Source organism: Anopheles funestus, chromosome 3RL, assembly GCF_943734845.2.
Source record: "Anopheles funestus chromosome 3RL, idAnoFuneDA-416_04, whole genome shotgun sequence".
NCBI classification, from domain to species: Eukaryota; Metazoa; Arthropoda; class Insecta; order Diptera; family Culicidae; genus Anopheles; species Anopheles funestus.
This window is the reverse complement of record NC_064599.1, coordinates 10,580,084-10,598,600: the sequence shown is the minus strand read 5'-3', so window position 1 is coordinate 10,598,600 and position 18,517 is coordinate 10,580,084. Positions and strand designations below refer to the sequence as shown.

The 18,517-nt window shown below is 44.1% G+C and overlaps 1 protein-coding gene across 21 annotated transcripts in view; it reads right to left on the bottom strand.

The window, feature by feature from the left end:
* LOC125771283 (glucose transporter type 1) overlaps nt 1–18,517 on the bottom strand; it is a 167,771-nt gene that overhangs the window by 64,664 nt on the left and 84,590 nt on the right. For all 21 annotated transcript variants that reach the window (XR_007419289.1, XR_007419290.1, XM_049441756.1 and 18 more), the window contains one exon: nt 11,135–11,842. Coding sequence is in view for 1 of the 21 variants with exons in the window: in XM_049441774.1 (XP_049297731.1) it covers nt 11,135–11,164 (30 nt within the window). In the remaining 20 variants the exon portion in view is untranslated. The remainder of the gene's footprint in view (nt 1–11,134; nt 11,843–18,517) is intronic.

The following is an 18,517-nucleotide window of genomic DNA, read 5'->3' as shown; positions in this document are numbered from 1 at the left end:
GGTGGGACACGCACCGCAACACTACACAAAAGCCACCGGAATAAATGATCTGCACCGAGGTTGATTGAAAGGTGTGTGACGTGATAGGGAAAAGTATCACTTGCGCCCATTGGGTGTGGTTGTTTTCGCGTGGCGCATAGAGGTACCTCGGCCTTTCGATACCTCGGCCTGATCACGATAATAGACGAAAAGCAGTAAAAACCTGTCAATATAAATGATCACTTTATCAAGGGTGCCGTTGTAGCGGGAAGACCGGTAAGCGGAATAGTGGTGAATACTTCTGCCGTTGACAGTTTCGAGGAGGTGCTTCTTGTGTTGGAAAATACTTAGGAAAAGAAACAATCGAAGATAAATGATAGAAATGCGAGAGGCGAATGATATTTGTTTATGGCATATCTGGAAAGCTTTTGTTAAGATGAAGGTTTTTCTTCAAAGCTCCAGTTTTAATGATGAAAATATTGGATATTAGGCCAGAGTTAGTCGGAGTCAGATTCAGAAGTCGGAGATTCAGAGTTGTCCAAGAACCTTGACATCAAGATATTAACAAAACTTGAGACTGCGTAAATGTACGACTCGTTAGCTTGAACTCCACACAATTTGAAGCTCTCCAACTCCATCAATCCCGAATTGCTCAACTCACGACCAGTTAGAGCTTCACGGTTCATAGACATTCCCTGGACAAGTCGTTTCCAGCAGTTCCAGGCGATCAACGTTCCAATGAAATCACACAAACGCAACCCTTCCTACAACCACACACCCACACATACACACAGAGATATACGTGGGAAAATATTCCCGAATACTACTTCTAGTGATTCGATCCCAGGTGGTAGCACATCCCCCAGCCCGGGGTACCGGATTGCACGCGTTGAGGTGGAAAATGAGATTTTGAATTTTTCAACAGTCAGTGTCCTTTCAATCTTCCCACGCGAGCGGGAGATGTCGTCGTCGTCGGCAAGTTAGTGAAGGAGTTAGTTTTTACTGGCTTTACCATCATCGTCTCGTAGGGATGCTCCGTTTATCATGTCGAAACCGAAAGGGTGCACGGTTTCGGTTCCGGTGTGCACGATTGATAAGCGGACGTAATAGGAATCGTTTGTTAGATTCATCTCCAGGAAGTAGTTACGGAAGTAAAATACGTTAAATTACTAAAGAACTATCCATTGTTGAGAATTTTCCGTCACATAATACAGCAACAGGATGGAAGTAATGTGCATCAATTCCTTGCACTTATCAACGCGTGTCACCACTTCATATCGAGAGGGACATTTTCCCGCAGGAAACTTCTAACAGCGGAAGGTTTTTATAGCTTTATGAATTATTTGCAAGTATTTTGTTTACGACCCGTACCCAAAGCCCCTAACCTCATCACTAGGTCCCATTCGTGGTAGGTTGGTTTTTTGGGGGCGGGCATGATGATCCCTTCCTTATGCCGGGCAGGAACAGCAAAACCGATGGGTTTTTATCTCTCCCCTCCAGTGCTCCATTCCCCACTCCTCAACTGTTTTCCAAAAATGACGCTCAAAGTAGCATCAACAGCAATCGTCAGCAGCCGCATCCGGTCGTACCATCGACTGACTTTTAGCACGCTGTACACGGAATCCTTACACCCACACTCGGGGGAAGGGATTTCATCCCTTCAAAGGAAGGAGGGTGGAGGGTGACGAAAACGTGATGGAAGTGGCCGCACACCGTGCAGCACCCGAGCAGTGGAATGAATAATTTAGTTTTAAAACAGTTGTCAACAAGAGCTTAAATATTGGATGATGAAATTTTTGGAGTACAACCTTCCTTACAACAACCCGACCATCCTTCGCGAACGGCATGAGATGATGTGTGTTGAGCAGTTCACTTTGCTCAACAGTATCGTGAAGCTTTCCGTCCCAAAAATTTTCCCCATTAACGAACGGGCAACACAGATTGTTCGGAGGGACCATCCAAAAAAAAAAAGGAAATGCATCCGGTGAAATGGCGTGTAAAATGGTGAAATCCGGATGGGAGTTATTTTTCGCTTCACATAAGCCATCGTGTGACATTTTTCTTTCACGAAGCGGCCACACAGGATTGGAGGATTTTCTCACCGACAGCATAGATGTTCTTTTGTTTTTCTTTTTTTAGAGCAGTATCGAATGCATACCACTCGTGGATAGAATTGTTTTCAATTTTCACACAAATAAAAGGTTGTTTTTCGCACTCGATTGGAAAAGTTGCATTTGCAAATGAAAATCGCGTGCGCGTTTGTCTGTGTGTGTGTGTTCATAAAAGTAAAAAGCGCCCACTACCAGCTTACAAAAGCGACCGAACAAGGGGTTTCGTGTTAAAATATTCAGCTGCATCGATATTCAGCTACCGATAAAGACCAGCAAAAAAGAAAAAAAAACTAGTTCGGACGGGGTTTTTGTCCATTATCGAAAGTACTTTGTAATGGAACACGCTGGAGTGTCGCTGCAAACATTTGCAGTATAATGTTTGCTAAACGTGCATTCGTTTGTTTAGTGAGCGAGGATGAAAGGTGGAAAAATAAAATAGTTCCAAACGAAACAAACAAAAAACGAAAATAAATAGCGAATGCTAGGCGCTTTGAAGTGACAAACAAAAAAAAAATAAAGCGGGATGATGGAATAAAATGCGAGACTACCAGAGCGCAACAAGATATAATGACATCGTTTCGACATCATTCGGAGAGTTGGCATGGAAGGATAACAAAAACAACAACAGGAACAACAAATAAGCCCTATGAAACATCATCTACCCCCGTACACAACAAGCTCTACATTGATTCGGAAAAACGAGTTTTCCTTTTACGCACACCCCGCACGTTCTTCCCTTCTTTTTTTTCCTCCCCATAAACTCCCCCCGAATAGCAGGAAAATGCGACATCGCTAGTCGAATTGCAAAGTATCTCCGCACAACAATAAACATTCAGCAGATAGCGATCGTTAGACTTCGTGCGAACACGAAACCGTTGGTTTTGTGAGCATTGAGACGCTAGTTAAAATTGAACATTGGTTTCCGTTGGCGTGTTTCGTGTCGTTTTTCCGTGTGTTTGTGTGTTTTTTTTTTGCTCCTTCAAACCACTCCTTTTGTTCCCTTGTTTCCATGTGTAACATTGGTGGATATGAGGCACAAAACAACCGAAATGTGAAATGTGTAAATTGAAAAACGAGATACGAGAAATTGCACCCAAAACTGGTTTGCGAACGATCACGCCATGAAAACGGAGGGGGGTTTTTTGGAAAAGTCTTCCCAATAGCATTTCCCATTTGCGCTTTCCAACCCAAGGGCGGGTGATAAAATGAAGCGGATGTAATTGGGTATTGCTAACTTTACAACCAACTATCAATTTCATTTCCACAGTTTACTTGTTCCTGTTTTCTTGGTACTCTTACGAGCACCAAATTGTTGCTGTAACAGCCGAATGTGACTTTACGTAGGAAGGTGGAGCAAACAGAAAGCTTCTTACGAATGTAAATTTACCCATTTCCAATGGACGAAACAAACCCCCGTGTCTCGATGGGCTCATGTTGGGTGCTTCGTATGAGCTCCTTACACACTTTGTTTCATGATAATGTTATGTAGTGTAGATGGTAGACAAGAACTTAGGGACTGTGAAAAATCAAAACGTATGGTTGTATGACTTTACGATCTTACGTTATAGCCCTTACGGAGGGCGTCAAGTAAAATTTACAAAAAAAAATTCAACCCTTGAAGCGATAGCCATAAACGGCAACTCATGTGTTGTATTTAAGGTATGAACGCCTGATTTTATGCAATCTATTTTACAAAGGAGCTTGATAGAGCTTTGGAGCTTGAAATTCGAGCAGGGTCAATTAAAATTACCACATATTAGACAGAGATATGCAAAGATTTATAGAAATTTTAACTTCTAGCAAATCGCCAAAATGTCGAAATGATCCTTTATCTGAGGTGTTCTTAACAAACAATTTGTTCAAACTTTCCCTTTATGTGAACTTTTATGTTCGAAAAAAGGCCAATCTGTGTGTTCTTCTTTTGTTCAACTCCACATAAGATTGGAGGTGCTGGCTCACTTTTCCATTTTACAACTCACAACTTCCAAAATTCGATCAAGCCTAAAATGCGCTAGATTTTGCTGGAATGGATTTGTATTCTCTTCCTTACAGCTGAAAAGCCTTCAGACGCAACCGAGCCAGCAAGCTGGAAAGAAAATGTTGCACAACCTATCATTGAACCAGTCCACCCGATTCGATTTTATTATCCGACAGCACAGGACAGCACACGGAACGGGTTTTCGTGATGACGCGCAGTTAGCAAGGACACGGTGCGCCCTCGTCCGTAGGGGATGTGGCTTCGGGAAAATTGGAAACCCCAAATCCTCCTCTCAGTTTTCCCACCTCCCCCCAGTTCCATCCAGATTGCGTCACCATAATCGATGTCAATGTAGTGTGTTTTGTGGCTGTTGAGAGAATTTGAAAGTGCACACACAAAGCCCACCGACACACTTCGGCCAACCGTCTTCGGTCCATCACCGTCCACCGAACCACGTTCGAACCACGGAGTTCGATTTATTTGGCTCCGATTTAGCCGGTCACGGCAAAAGCTCACGGGAAATTATTTGGGGTTTGTTGCGGTGAGATCGGCGAACCCAACGCTTCTGCCTTTGAAAAGGGGTGTCACCCCAAAAAGGGACAGAAGAAGAAAAAAAATACACGAATACACGACATCAGCAATAGCACAACTGAAAACTGAAAACTGTTTCCAAACGGTTGGTTCTTGTCTTACGCTATCAAGCTCTGCTGTCGTTTACCGTCTGCCCTGTCCTGGCTCCACAAACTTTGTACCGTCGATGCACGTAGCCGAGAATCAAGGATGTTTCCCTTTTTTATAGTCTTACCTCCGCTTGGAACGGAGCATTTCGTTCAAATGCGGAAGTCGTCGTTACGAATTCTCCTAGGAGACTATAGAACCAAAGTCCCCTGCAGTAGGATGGGATTGGAACCGATTGGAGGTGAATCCTCGTGGGGAACGTCGGGGGGGTTTGACGTTGGAAAATTGAAATCGACTGCGATGGCGTCCCTGCACCCTTCGGCTGTCGAACTTGATTACACTTCCGGATTTCTTACCATGAAAGGAGTTTTGCGTCTCTGCCCCTTCCACCATCATTCCACCATGTCCTCGATGAGTCGATTCTGTACGCTTGGTGCACAATAAAATTGATAAGATATGTTATACTGTCGGTTTTATTGACACATCATGCACCACAGTGTTCTTGTGACGTTCTCGGCGAGGCAATTCGGTGGGCATGAAATCAACCCATGGTGCCAATATGGAATCGCACCCCCAAAAACTTCCACAAACTTCCCACACAATGGAAATCTACAAACAAAGCTCGATGGTGAAGATAAATAATTAAATGAACGCTCGCAACATTCGGCCCCGGCAAAATCTGCGACCGACGGTTAAGATGGTTAAGACGGGATTCTCGATTGAAGCAGGATGAAAAAGATTTAATTATGATAAGTGACAGGTCTGGTGCTAGCAGGTCGAATTATCGCGGTGTTTCCATCGGCGAGATGTTACTGCTCCTTACAAAAGACACAAACGTGCCTCGATCGGAACACGCCAAAAACAATGTGCGCGTATGTTCCCCGATGGACGTCCGCTTGGCGGTCGGAACTAACTTTAAATGCTAACTCGATTACGCCGATCCACTGGGGGGGACGGTGGAGTTGTAGTAATTATTAAAGCCTTCTCCAAAACCCCGCCACAGATTGACCGACAGTTAAAGCTTTCGGTTTCGGTGTTCGAGATCTCATTAATTTAAATTGAATTCAACTCGAACCACTCTGATTCAATTACACTTCATGTCGCTCTAATGAGACTTCAGCCTGTCGAGCTTTTTGTTTTCTTTTTTCGCCTTTGGCGCAAAGGAAATAAATTAATACGACACTTGAAACGCAAAACAGGAACAGCCACTCACGTATTAAATATTCATGCACCGTGAAGGAGTGTATCTTTTTGTTTCCGTCTTCAAAACCACCAACAATCACTGCTTAAGTACCTAACACATCAACGAACCGTGGCCTGTAAAGTGGCTCCCGCATCATTCTAACTTCTAATGATGGCCCTTTCCTCCGCCTGGGGGAAACAGTGGAAGTTTTGCAAAAGGATGGAAGGAGGACCTAACCACAAAGCACATTTTCCGTGTGTCCATAATCGAGACCGATTGCGCTAACCTCTAGCGCAGCACATTGAGATATATTAGCAATTCAAAACAAAGTATCCGCAACGAAAGTGCGATTGAACCCGAAACAGCAAAGCTGACCGCATGGCTATCGTGCTATTTGTGTTTTTCTTCTCCTATGTGAGCTTTATGTAGCACTTTGGTCTAATAAAATGATTGAGAAAAATGAGTCTCAACCGAGCAATTCATAAGGGTAGCAATTGTGGAACAAGCGCACAGGGTAGAGCCTCTTTTTTTTTGGTTTTGTTTGGAGTAGCCTTTGTCGAGCGGTTTGAAATTCCCTCGGGGAACTCCTCAAGGTGGCTGCAAGCAAAACAAACAAAAACCGTAGGGTAGGACAATTCCTAACCAACCCAACACTAGACATTAAGCCTCTTCGGAGAAGGAAGAAATATACCAACAATCCGATGATTAATTCGTCCCGTAAGTACAGTTTAAGTCGGTAATTATGTGCTAATGTAGGTTTTCCGGCTCAGCTCAGCATTTGCTCATATGCTCAGCAATGGGCAGCCGAAGCAGATCGCAAACCGAAACGATTCAATTTCTTCTCTCCAAACCGAACCCCAAAAACCATGACCCGACCCGGTCGATGGTGGCGATGAATTTAGATTAGTGAGCGAAATGAGCAAGCAAACAGCCGGAACCCGTGCTTCGAAACAACTTCAACTCGCTCTTCATTCGTTCGTGGAAAAGAAAAGCTCGAAAAGCACAACAGAAAAAAACGGAATGGGGAAGGGATAATAAAAGCACCACATCACCGAAACATTGCGATGTGCGCACACACACACACACACACATTTTGAATGAAAAGCAAAAATAAATAATGCAATACGGTGTCGTCGGAGTGGTGTCCGCCAGAATGGCTCATTTCGGAGAACCGAGGCCGATGTCCGTTTTTGGGGGCTGAGTACCTGGGTGTGTCTCTGCCCGGTCAGTCGTTTGTCACTGGAAGGAGTATGCGTTTTTTTTGTATATTTATTTGCTTTCGCTTATTGTTCCTAGTCCGGGCTAAGGTTTATCGAGAACTAAAGTTCGAACTAAGAAAAATAACGTCTGCCCGGTGGGGTAAACAAGCGGCAAAATGCCCCCGGAAAAGTTCGGACGACTAAGCGTCGGAGGATCGATAAGACGCCAGGAAAACTTGGTGTTGTTGTGTGTGTGTTGTTTGTCGAGGAATATCGAACGAGCTATCGGCCATCGGCATGTGCGAACGCGTTTATACGACCGGCAGCTCATAATCCTCTTCAGGTAAGTGTCTGCCGGGTTTTCCTCCCCAAAATGGAGGCATTATTTTCATGTTGTTCGTGTGCCAAAAACCCCTGTTTTCTGTTGGTTTGGGAATGAAGGTGTTTGGAGTGGTACATGGCGATTTAAGACTTATTATGAATGGCTAACGGAGTACTGTAAGAAACCTAAAAGCAGCATGTTTTGTTAGGTGGAAGAAGACTTTATTAACAGCATTTGATTGCGTCCTAAATTTGGTATGAATTTTGCCGCCAGTCTGTCATTTGTAATGCCTTTTTAAAAGATTAATTTGTTTAGCAAATTGTTAGAATTAAACGTGTTATATTTTTAATTTTGTCTTTTACGTTTCGCATCTGAGTTTTAACTGCTTTTTTAATAATATATTTTTAAATAAATTATTTACATTTATTGTAAACTTCTAATGAAAATAAAGATAAACTTTAACTTGAATTTTTGCAAATAAATCTAAAAATATAGTCTCTCAAAAAAATTGAGAACTGAAAGCTCACTAAAGTAGATTGCAATTCTTTCAAGCTGATAACTTCAGTTTCAAACGATTGCTCAGACTAAAGTACTGCCACAAAAAAGACGGAAAGAGTTACGAAACAAATAAACAAAAAAGCAACAAAACAACACAGAAAATTACAATCTCGCAAATGAAATTTGCACCCAAAAGTGAAACATGAGGTTTTGATCATGACCGGCTGACAGATACAAGAGGAATTGGCAACAAAACAACATTTACAAAAAAAAGAAGCACAAAACACACAACCAAGAACAGTTTCAAAGAGAAAGAGATAGACACAAACAAATAAAAAAACAAACAAACAAATAAACAACAACAAAACTGCAATGAAAAACATCATCTACAAAATGTAACGCCGAAAGGACGAACATTTCACCCGCAAGTCCGCGTGTCCGGCGAAATGCAGGGCAAACTAAAACACCAAAATGCCAAAGGAAAGGTAAAAAAGGAAAGAAAAACAACAACGGCAACTCGCTCAAATTCCAACATCTACTTTAGATGATAGCGGACCGTTGCACAAGGACGGAGTAGATACGACCCCAAAAAGAGGCCAGCAGCAAAACGTGGTAAAACAACGGAGAGAGAAAAAAAACATCAAACCCAAATGCAAGCAAACGGGCCGAACTACACGGCCCCGAACATTGGCCAACATTAGCTGGAGCAGTGAGCTTCAAACCAGCAGCCGGCACAGGCCAATGATCGTGGTATAAGGGGTATCAAACCCCCCTCTCCCCGGGGGGTGGGGTACGGGAAGGGTCGAGGTAAGGAGAGAATGTCCTGGTTGTAAAAACGAAGACAGACCAAGCCGATATGCTGGGAATGTTACGGCCATTGTGAACCAAAATGGATAGCAAACGATGCTAAAATGGGAGAAAGGGAAAAAAGAATGGAGAAAGGAGGCTGAATACTTGTGTCGCGTCCCTTGCTAATGTCCCTTTCCGATGGCACAGTTCCGCTGATCGGACCTGCTCCTACTGCCACTGTGCTCCATTGTGCATGATGGCACGATTTTCCAACAGGACGAGTACGACCATAACGTGACCGTTTCGTAGCGAACTCACGAAGGGCGCTCTACCAAAAAAAAGGGGAAAAAAGCAGAGAGAGAGAGCGAGAAGACCCCCGAAAATGTCGTGAAAGCTGTGCTGCGGGATGTGATGCGCGATGATGGCGAGACCGACGGTACGGCATGGAAGTGAGTAAATCCCTGGCAGTAAATCCAGGTCAGCACGCCGTTATGCATCGTCCGTTTTTCGGACGGTTTTTCGGGCTACAGGGCTGCAACGAGCCAACATAATGCTTTGCAAAAGCACAAGCCGTACATGCAGCGATGTGCGATGTGGAATGCGTTTTGCGACTGTTCGACCCTATCAACACACATACACATGCACACGCATGCTTTAGTAGCCGTGGTCCTGGCTGCGATACGTAAAGGAGTGTGTTTATTTTTTTCCCTTCCTTGAGCAATGCTACATGGAGGCGCCTGGTGCCTGGTCGATCGAGTAAAGCGGAAAGATAAACCCAAAAATCCTACACCATGGTTCGTAACGCGTGGATTGTCCGGGAGTTTTGTGGACCCTTTTTTCCTCCCCCTAACGCGTGGGTGAGTGTGAAGCGTAAACAGTGTACTGGCGAACCTTTGGCGAACGTTTCAGATTTACGAGAACAACGCAGCGAACCCGGCCCTATGCGGATGGGTAACGGGTCGGTTTGATAAACGGCATTGTCTTGCAATGCGACAGTTTGTAGCCACTGCATCCCGTTCGCTTTTGTGGCTTGGTCGGAAGGAACATTCGGGTCGGATGCGCGTTTATTCGCGAACCGAGCCGACCTTTGTCCGTGATGGTAGTACTTCCTCCATTTTCCCCACCACAAACACACATACACACGTGCAGTGCACCATAATGAGGAAAGTGGCCGCACGGTCTGTTGCGGTGTTGTTTACACTTCGCTGCTCCTTTCAATCTTCACAAATCACGAATTGTGGCCACCGTTGCAAACGTTGTGTCAAATTGTTTTCTGGCAGCCTTTTTCCTAGCCACACTGAGACAAGCCATTTCATCCATCACACCGGCTGCTCGTGTCCCGTGTTTCGTCCTCATCTTTATTACCCGTCCCGTTCATCCTAATCTTAATCGTCCGACTTTACAATCCACACCACAACCAACTCCGAGCCGGCAAGCAAAGCCGCACGGTACAAGCTGAACCGGTCCGATCCGATAAGAAGCTTTTGTGGTGCGGCGAAACGGAACGAGCGTTGGCGTGAAGCTTGCAAAGGCAGTGTACTTATTCGACCAAAGCTCTTGACTCGTGCTCGACCTCGTTGGATGATTTGCACACAAATTTGCCGGCACGAAAATGCAACGGGACGGTTTCATGGACGACATTTTGTAATTCAAATTACGAGCGAAGATGATGTTCGCGACCAACGGACTAACCATCGTGATGGTAAACATGCTCGTAGACTTGGCTTGTACCTTTGCAGGAATATCAAAGAAACCATTCTTTTCGGGGAATGTTGTGCTTGTCGAGTTGGCAGGTTACTTTGAGTCAAAAGGAAGTTAAGGTCGTCGGATGGATTATTATTTTTCATTGCCTTGTAGTTTTATGGATGAGTAAGACTACAATAGCTCTGGAGATATTAAGATTTTACTATGCATTTCAAGATTCGCAGGAGTTATTCCAAAAATATGAGAGAGTTTTATAGCTGAAAATTAGACGACAGTAAAATATTCTTTTCTTTTCCTTGAGTAAGTCTTCGGCCTCCTATTACTGAGGAGTTCCTCAAGATCTTTGAAGGTTTTCGAATTCTAGAATAGTAGATCTTCACTATAAATTTGACAGATTATTGGAGAAAAGTAATGAATTTCCTCTGGGTTCTCTGGGTAACTCTCGTCCAGAGAAAGACATCAGGCAATTCTGTGAATCCGTATAGACAACCACGTGGTAGACACACATGGAGATGAAGTTGCTCAACAAACAGTGGAATATTTAAAATCTTTCTTGACAGTACCTGGAAGTTTGACTGTTTTCAGCCCATTCTTCGTTCAAAAAAGAGAGGAAGAATTGTCTAAAAGTTGAAGTTCTCTGCTATGGAAGAACGATTAGCACAAACTACACACGACCTTATGGCAATATCTTACCTTAATAGTCAGTCCAGCCATTTCGGGCATCCACTAGTAGGTTGAAATTTTGTTTCCGCCCTCGTTCGGAAATGCCTACACCGCTACAATGATGTTCTTCTGCCTACTGGCGATTCAATTTCCAACACCAACAACACACACCTTCACAATCTTCAAACAATCACAAACCGACACATGCACCGAAACGACTTCAATCCGTTTAATTATTAAACACAAACACTTTGTCCTTCCCTTGAAGCAGTGGCGTCATTTATTCACTTTTATTCCGAACAGACGAATGGGTATTTCTTTTGCACCCTGAATCCTCGTTTACTTTTTAGAACACTTACACTGTGAACGTTAAACTAGCGAACCGAATTCAAAAATGTGGACAACAAATAATATTCGACTTTCAAAACGAGCCTTAACGAGGGACCATAAGGGACAAAGGGAAACGTCCTTCTTTTCACACCCGACACATGCTGCAACACGCGTAAACACTGGGACTACTTTTGGAGCAGGCTTTCCACACTTCTACACCACTATTGTACTTTTTCTCTCACTCTACACTCTAAACACACGCAATCTATTTTCCAATGTTTTCAGGACACAAAACCGATCCGAGTCATACAATTTTTTTACCGATTTTTTTCCTCTTAGTTTTCACTTCATTCTTTTTACACTCGTTTTACTGCGAAGAAATTAAATACGACTTGTAACGGCACACACCTGCAATTGCGAATTCAAAGATTAAATATTACAAAAAGAAAATCAACTCAAACTGATGGGATAATATTAAAGTAGTAGAAATTCGAACAAGAGATAAAAGACTACACTGAATGGTACCGATAACACTTAAAAAAAACAACAGCAAACGTCACAGTGCTTGAGAGCCACTGTCGGTTCGATTGTTCCTTACAACCGCTGGACCAACATTGCCGACACCCTGTGGGTCACCACAGAGCAGACCTGTCACTTTGTCGTCCGACTGTGAAAAGCGTCCCACTTTGGTCAGCCACGCCGAGTGACAAGTGGAAAAACTATTTATCACCCCAATCCGGCACCACCGCGCACCACCATCGACACCCCAGCAGACTCTTCCCTGCCCTCTCTGCCTTCAGCTTCGTTTGAAAGTTTTATTTCAGCTGTTTGCACTTTTCGCCTTTTTTTCTCCACTCCTTTGTGTTGTAGTACTCGTTCACTGACTCGTTTGATCATTGTTACATTGTCACACTGCCACTTTGACTTGATCATTCCACAGCTGCTCAGCGTTTCTTCCTTTGGTCCCGTTTGGATGACGTTTCTTAAGGGCGTATTTGTGCAGCTTCACAACCCAGTACGACAATTGGATGTTTCTGCCTGCCTTGGCCTCCTCCGGACGGATAAAAGGAACATCAAATTTTGTTCCCGATCCCGGTACTGCTTCTTAACAGCCCGTTGAGTGATGGCGATAGGAATCTCCCCTGGCGAGAAAGCACGTCGGTTCGTGCGCTTTCTTTTACTTCATTGCATTTCCACTGGCGTTGGCAGCAAAAAAAAGCGAAAGGAAGAAAAAAAACACGCCGAGTAGTACAGCAAACGGCAATGCTACAGTGCGCCGATCGATGCCATTCATTTCCGTCCGTTGAACGGTCCCGCAGCTGTCAGTTTGGAGCTGGCAGCACTTCCGGGCCCGGCACCGGACAATGCCGATTGCAGCTGGTTGGCCCTTTGCCTTTTGTGGGGGGGGGGGGCGGTTTGATCTTTTTACTTTAGCTCCAGCAGTGTGGACTGTTTCGAGTTAACAGCATCACCCGAGGGCAAATGGACGCTTCCAACTAGACGACAACTGTGGACGATGACGATGACGACGACGACGACGAATCGTATCACCGTTATCGGAGCCTTATCTTCTTATCGTTCGAGCGGAATGGGTTGAAAATGGAAAATCCTTCCGGCCAGTGTTCGAGCCAAAGCTTTCGCCCGTTCCGCCGTGCTGCGTTTGTGTTATTGTTTCGCATTTTATTATCCTCTCGTCGCTTGACGAAAGGGGCTGCTACGTTCGCCCTCCGCACGTATAGTCGGACCTTTTTATTTTCGGGAGAGTAAGGTTTCTTGCCCCCTCCCCTGCCCCTTGCCCGCGAGCCGATCCGTTCTGGTTCGTTTGTTTGAAGTGTTTTCTTATGTTGCTGTTGTGTTGTGGATGCGGCCAGCAAAAAACCCGCCGAAGCACAATCACGCTGCCCAGATTGCGTGGTGCCGTGACCAGGAGCGAGAAAGCGAAAAAAAACGAAGTCGTTTTTATTCCTGCGATGCGATGGATTCAACTATCGGATTGAATCTGTACGAGGAAAGGATTTTGTACTGTCGCTTTGGAATGTCCTCCTTAAGTACGTTTAATCATGTCTCACTATCAAGGATATAGCGTGTTGTGCCTTTTCCAACTTCATGTTCTGTGAATGCGAAAAAAGAAAACGAAAGAAGATTGTTAGCAAAATGCTCGTACAATAAGCTCCCGCTTCTGCGCTCGTCTAAGATAAAATGATTTTACGAAGAAAATAGCAAATTAATATACTGTAGTGCACACAGGGAAACGATAATGCTGTTTTTCACTTCCCGTTTGAAGTTAAATGGCCGCTTTGAGTGATATTTCCGTCACTGGAAAGCTTCGATAAGAAAATATCGTTCCTTCCGAGGGCTAGTTAGACGAACGGAGTGGGAAAACAATGGCACAAAATTGGATTGCGAAATAATGATCGATGCATAAATGCAATTACATTGATGGAATCTTTGTCGAAGGAACGTTGCACTGGAATGACACACACACAGAGAAGACGATAAGATTGTCTACGAGCGACATTAGAAAAAAACAAAGCAGAGATGATCAAAATAGGACCAGATGAAGCGATTGAAATCGACGCTAAAAAGCATTCAGCAAATGTTACCGATTTCTTCAGGTGGAAATGAATCGGACCAGCTCTTTGAAGTAATGTTTAAGCAATGGAGGGAAATATTTGCAATTTACGATCTAAGTCGTTGCTCAGTCACTCGTAAGATTTGCACCAGTTTTTGGAGGAAACTTTTTTCTTTCACCCCAAAGCAGAAACATTTTCTTTAATAACTCTCCTGCATTATGGAAGTACAATTACAGCTTCCCCGCCGTCAATTTAAGGTAACTTTGCAACAAAAGTTCACTCAAGAATGAAAATTACTCCGGACTAACTTTTGCCGACGAGCCGACAGGGCTGCCTCATCACCATCGGAAATCATTCGAAGTAAATGGTGAAACAAGTTTTGAATGCCTCCGTACCGGTCCAGTGTTTCGGTCAGTGCTGTTAAAATAGCATTGCTTAAATTATTCGTTATCAGCCGCACCGGTTTTCCACCATGGTGTGCACCGGTTTTCCACCACACCACTCCGGTGGAAAAGTTATACTGCCAGCTCGTGGGTCGTGGCTATCCGTGGGTCAAATTTCAACCTCCGAACAGATAATACACTCCTCAACCCACGTCGCACCCCTTCCGCCCAGCACCCGCCAAAAAAACCGGACGGATGCGCCCACCGGATGCCGGGGTTTCGAGAGGAGCGAAATATTTCTGCACACTGTGTAAATTGTGCATCGCACTGTTAATGATAAGTTATTTATGGACGGTATTTGCACTGTGTTGTGTTGTTTTATTTTATTTTCTTTCCCCGGTTGGCCGGTTCGAGTGGCTGAGAAGCCGGGGGGGGGGGGGGTGGGAATGGGGCCCGTTTAGGTGCTTTGTTTATTTGGCTAAACACTGACACCGCTTTTTGGTGGAGCGAACGTGCGCCGAAGCACCCCCAGTGGATAATGCCAATCCTGGTGGAAACATGATCTCTGCCTGCGGGTAAGAGTCAGCTTCCGGAACGACCGCAATACAGGAGGCGCATTCCACCCGGGTGCAGAAGGAAGGAAGATTAAGTGTCCGGTTCAGTGGGTTGTCGGGTGTGAATGATGGCGTGTAAAATTTGCCCACTCAGTAATGTATAGTCAGATGTGTTAAATTTTCTGGTGCGGTTTAAAACTTGAACGAAAAAATAAATGTTTCGATTTTGATTCATGTTCATGTCATGAAAATATTACACAAAAATATACGACTAATTTGCTTCATTAACCGCATCAGGAATTAAATTGCTTTCCTGCAATTAGCACAACAAACCGCCTAAAGTTATGCAATCGGCATATCAAAACGCACATTATCATGATTGTGTCTAATCTAAAGTTTAATCAATTCTTTTTAAACACGACCATCAAGATGTACAAACCATTAGCTGCCCGTGACACGTTGATGTTGTTTAGTTCCAACCAAACAATGGTACGCTTGATCGTGCCTGCGCTCTGGCAAAAAATTTTTCTACGCCAGCACGAAACTCTTCTTCTGCACACGTGCCGAACCAACTTTCCAATCAGTTGCCAATTCATGATTTGTATTGACAAATTTCAATACACAATTTGTGACTTTCCAAGCAGAAAAGGCAACAAAAGCCAGTTTTCCTTTAGCCGATTTCTTTAGCGTAGATTTCTTTTACCCCAGCACATCGAATGTCGCACCGATTAAAAAAGAATAGGGATGCCTTGGATTTGCTGAGCGGAGCAGAAGTCACATCAGCTTTGCTTGCCAAATAAAATGCCAAACAGGCTGGCGAAAATCTTTTTCGAATAGAGCGACACCAACATGAACCCTCCAAAGGCGACAGGGGAGTGTGTCAGAATAAAAAAAAAACAAGGAAACCCGCCTATCGATCCGACAAATTACTCGACACAAAGTCAACGCACGTTCCGTTCATCACTCACTTCGGGTGGCGTAAGGTTAGTGGCCGGTTTAGGACTATGGTGCCTTGTTTTCGCGAGGCAAAACGCGCCACCTAAGGCATGTAATCCACCGTATTTCCATGCCGGAACTCAAGCGCACTAACTAACTTCATTGAAGCTTGAAGAAAGTTGGTCCGCAGGCACTATCATTGAAGCATTGGTTGACTACCGATAGTCCCGGGGAAAAAGAAGAGACAAACTTTCCGCCTTTATCCGCGTAGATAATTGCTCGGCAGAACGAGCATGGAAAGCCCGAGACAACGCGAGAACGAGATGTCCTTTGGGGAATTTGGACCATTCGCATGCGTATCGTGTAGGTCACGTACTAGAAATCTCCAGCCAGGCTTTTTCGAGCAGCAGAGCTGTGCTGAAAAACAAAGAGGAGACCCCCAAAATTGCGACATAAAATCACTATTCTTTTGTAAAAAAAACAACCTCCACATAACACCGCTACGTGATACTCTTCACGGTTCACAGGTCCAGAAGACAGGGATCACTGCACCAAGTCCAAGTATCTAAATGGCACAATCAATTCGTCCGTGTTCGGTTTCGGTAACACATCTTGTTCCACAAAATAAAAACCACCAAATAGATCGTGTCGAAAACGAATCACTTCCTCGTTCGAAGAGCGCCGAAGCACCCAATAAATCGCCCAGGTTGCGCGCGCCGGCCATTATATTTAAGCCCATAATCACCTATCGAACTTTTTCCGTTTTTTTACATTTTACCAGATTGTCCACCGAACGTGTTCAGTGATTTAGACAATTCTTCTCTGCTCAATATCCGGCGATAGGAAGATTGGTTTCGTGTTTATCCAGAGTTACCATTCGTTCCACGCCCGTGTCCCCGATTGCAAAAAAACCCGGACGCGTCCAATTATTCTTGAGCTTAATTGTGAAAAATGTCCCACCCAGGGTGACTACAGCTCGGGTAGTTGCTCCAAATGTATGTTCCCCCGGGCGGCCGGCAATGGTGGAAAGAAATATTGTAACACTCATTACGGTTACGAGTGGCTTGAGGCGCTCCTTTCGATATAAGCCATCTTGTTTACTTCCGTAACGTTGGAAAAAGCAAAAAAGGACGATTGAAGTCGTACCGTACTAATTGGCCATCGAGGTGGTCAGGTTTTAGGAATGCACGAAACAACCCGCGCGTTTCGGTTGGCATGATTTTTCTACGATAATTTGCGATAAGCAGCACGTAGACGGTCATGAATTAGAACACAGGACCCGAAGTCGCTTTTGAAAAGTGGCATGGGACGGTTCCTAATTGGGTCTTTGCGGCAAAACAACCTTGGGCGCTGTTGGTACCCAAACCTTGTCTCTAGCGTGTGATAGTCACATTTTCAAACTCATAATTACAGCTTCGAACTGAAATGTGTCAGCACGTACAGTCATCGGTAAAGGTCGGATCGGGTGGCATTTGATTGAAAATTATGATTGGGGATGATTGATTTCGACATTTACTGAAACAATAAGCCGGTTGAATGATAATCAAACAGTTTCAAGTATGTTTTTAATTTACGCAAAGATCACAGTTTCAATAACACGCACGCACGTACAAACGCAAAGCTCCCGGTAACAAAGAACGCTCTTTAAAAATGGATTCATTTTTTAAAATACATTTCACACAGGATCATCCCCCTTTTGTTTGCCGACGCTTTGTTTAACAAACACAATCAATCACGACAAAAACGGACGTGTAGAGCGCCACTTTAAATGAGCCGCATTTTAAATGCTGCAATGCGATATTTAACTGATTGGGAATCCCGCCCCGAGTGTGACGAGGCACTGATTCGCGGAAATCATCGTGAAATGTCGCGTAGATACCGCACGTCAACGAGCCTGCTGCACTGAATGTGAATGACACACATTTTTGTGCTCATTAAAAAATGCACAACTCATTTCACTCCGACCAGAGTAGATCAATTACTATTCTATGCATAATGCATATAAAAGTTCCATCTCCCTCTCTTCGTCCGACCTCTGGTGCGTGGCTACGCACCTCTCCGTCGTTAAAGCGACGATTCCAGCGTTTTCCTGTTCGGTCTGTCTTGTTGCAGTGCCATTTTATGATTGAAGCGGTGCAAATTACCTTTTTTTTGCAAGGGTGAGGCGTAGCCGCCTGATCGGGTCAGCGATGGTATCAATACACAGAAACAATAACTCGCAAGAAATCGATCTGTTTGAATTGTCGGATTGAGATGAAAGAAAAATAAAGTGTTTGTTAATTGTTGCCATTATTCCTGTCCTTCTCAGCAGACCGGTGGGAGAAGAATCTCTCCATTTCACGCAGAAGCCGTGTCACATTGCAGGATTAATAAAGGATAAATAAGGTGTGCGAACAAGTTCTGATTCGATTTTTCTGAGAGATATTTTTTTATTTAAAAATTAATTTTGCTAGCCATGTTGACACTTGCTTTTATAAAGAGGTACGAAACAAAATAACACAGTTAATGAGTGAAATTATGTCACGCAAATTGCCTACCGTAGGGCGTTGGATCAATCTACAACACGAAACCGCCTGCAAGTATGCAATCATGCATGATGAAATCGTCTTTTTTACGTGTACCGTGTACCGATGAGTA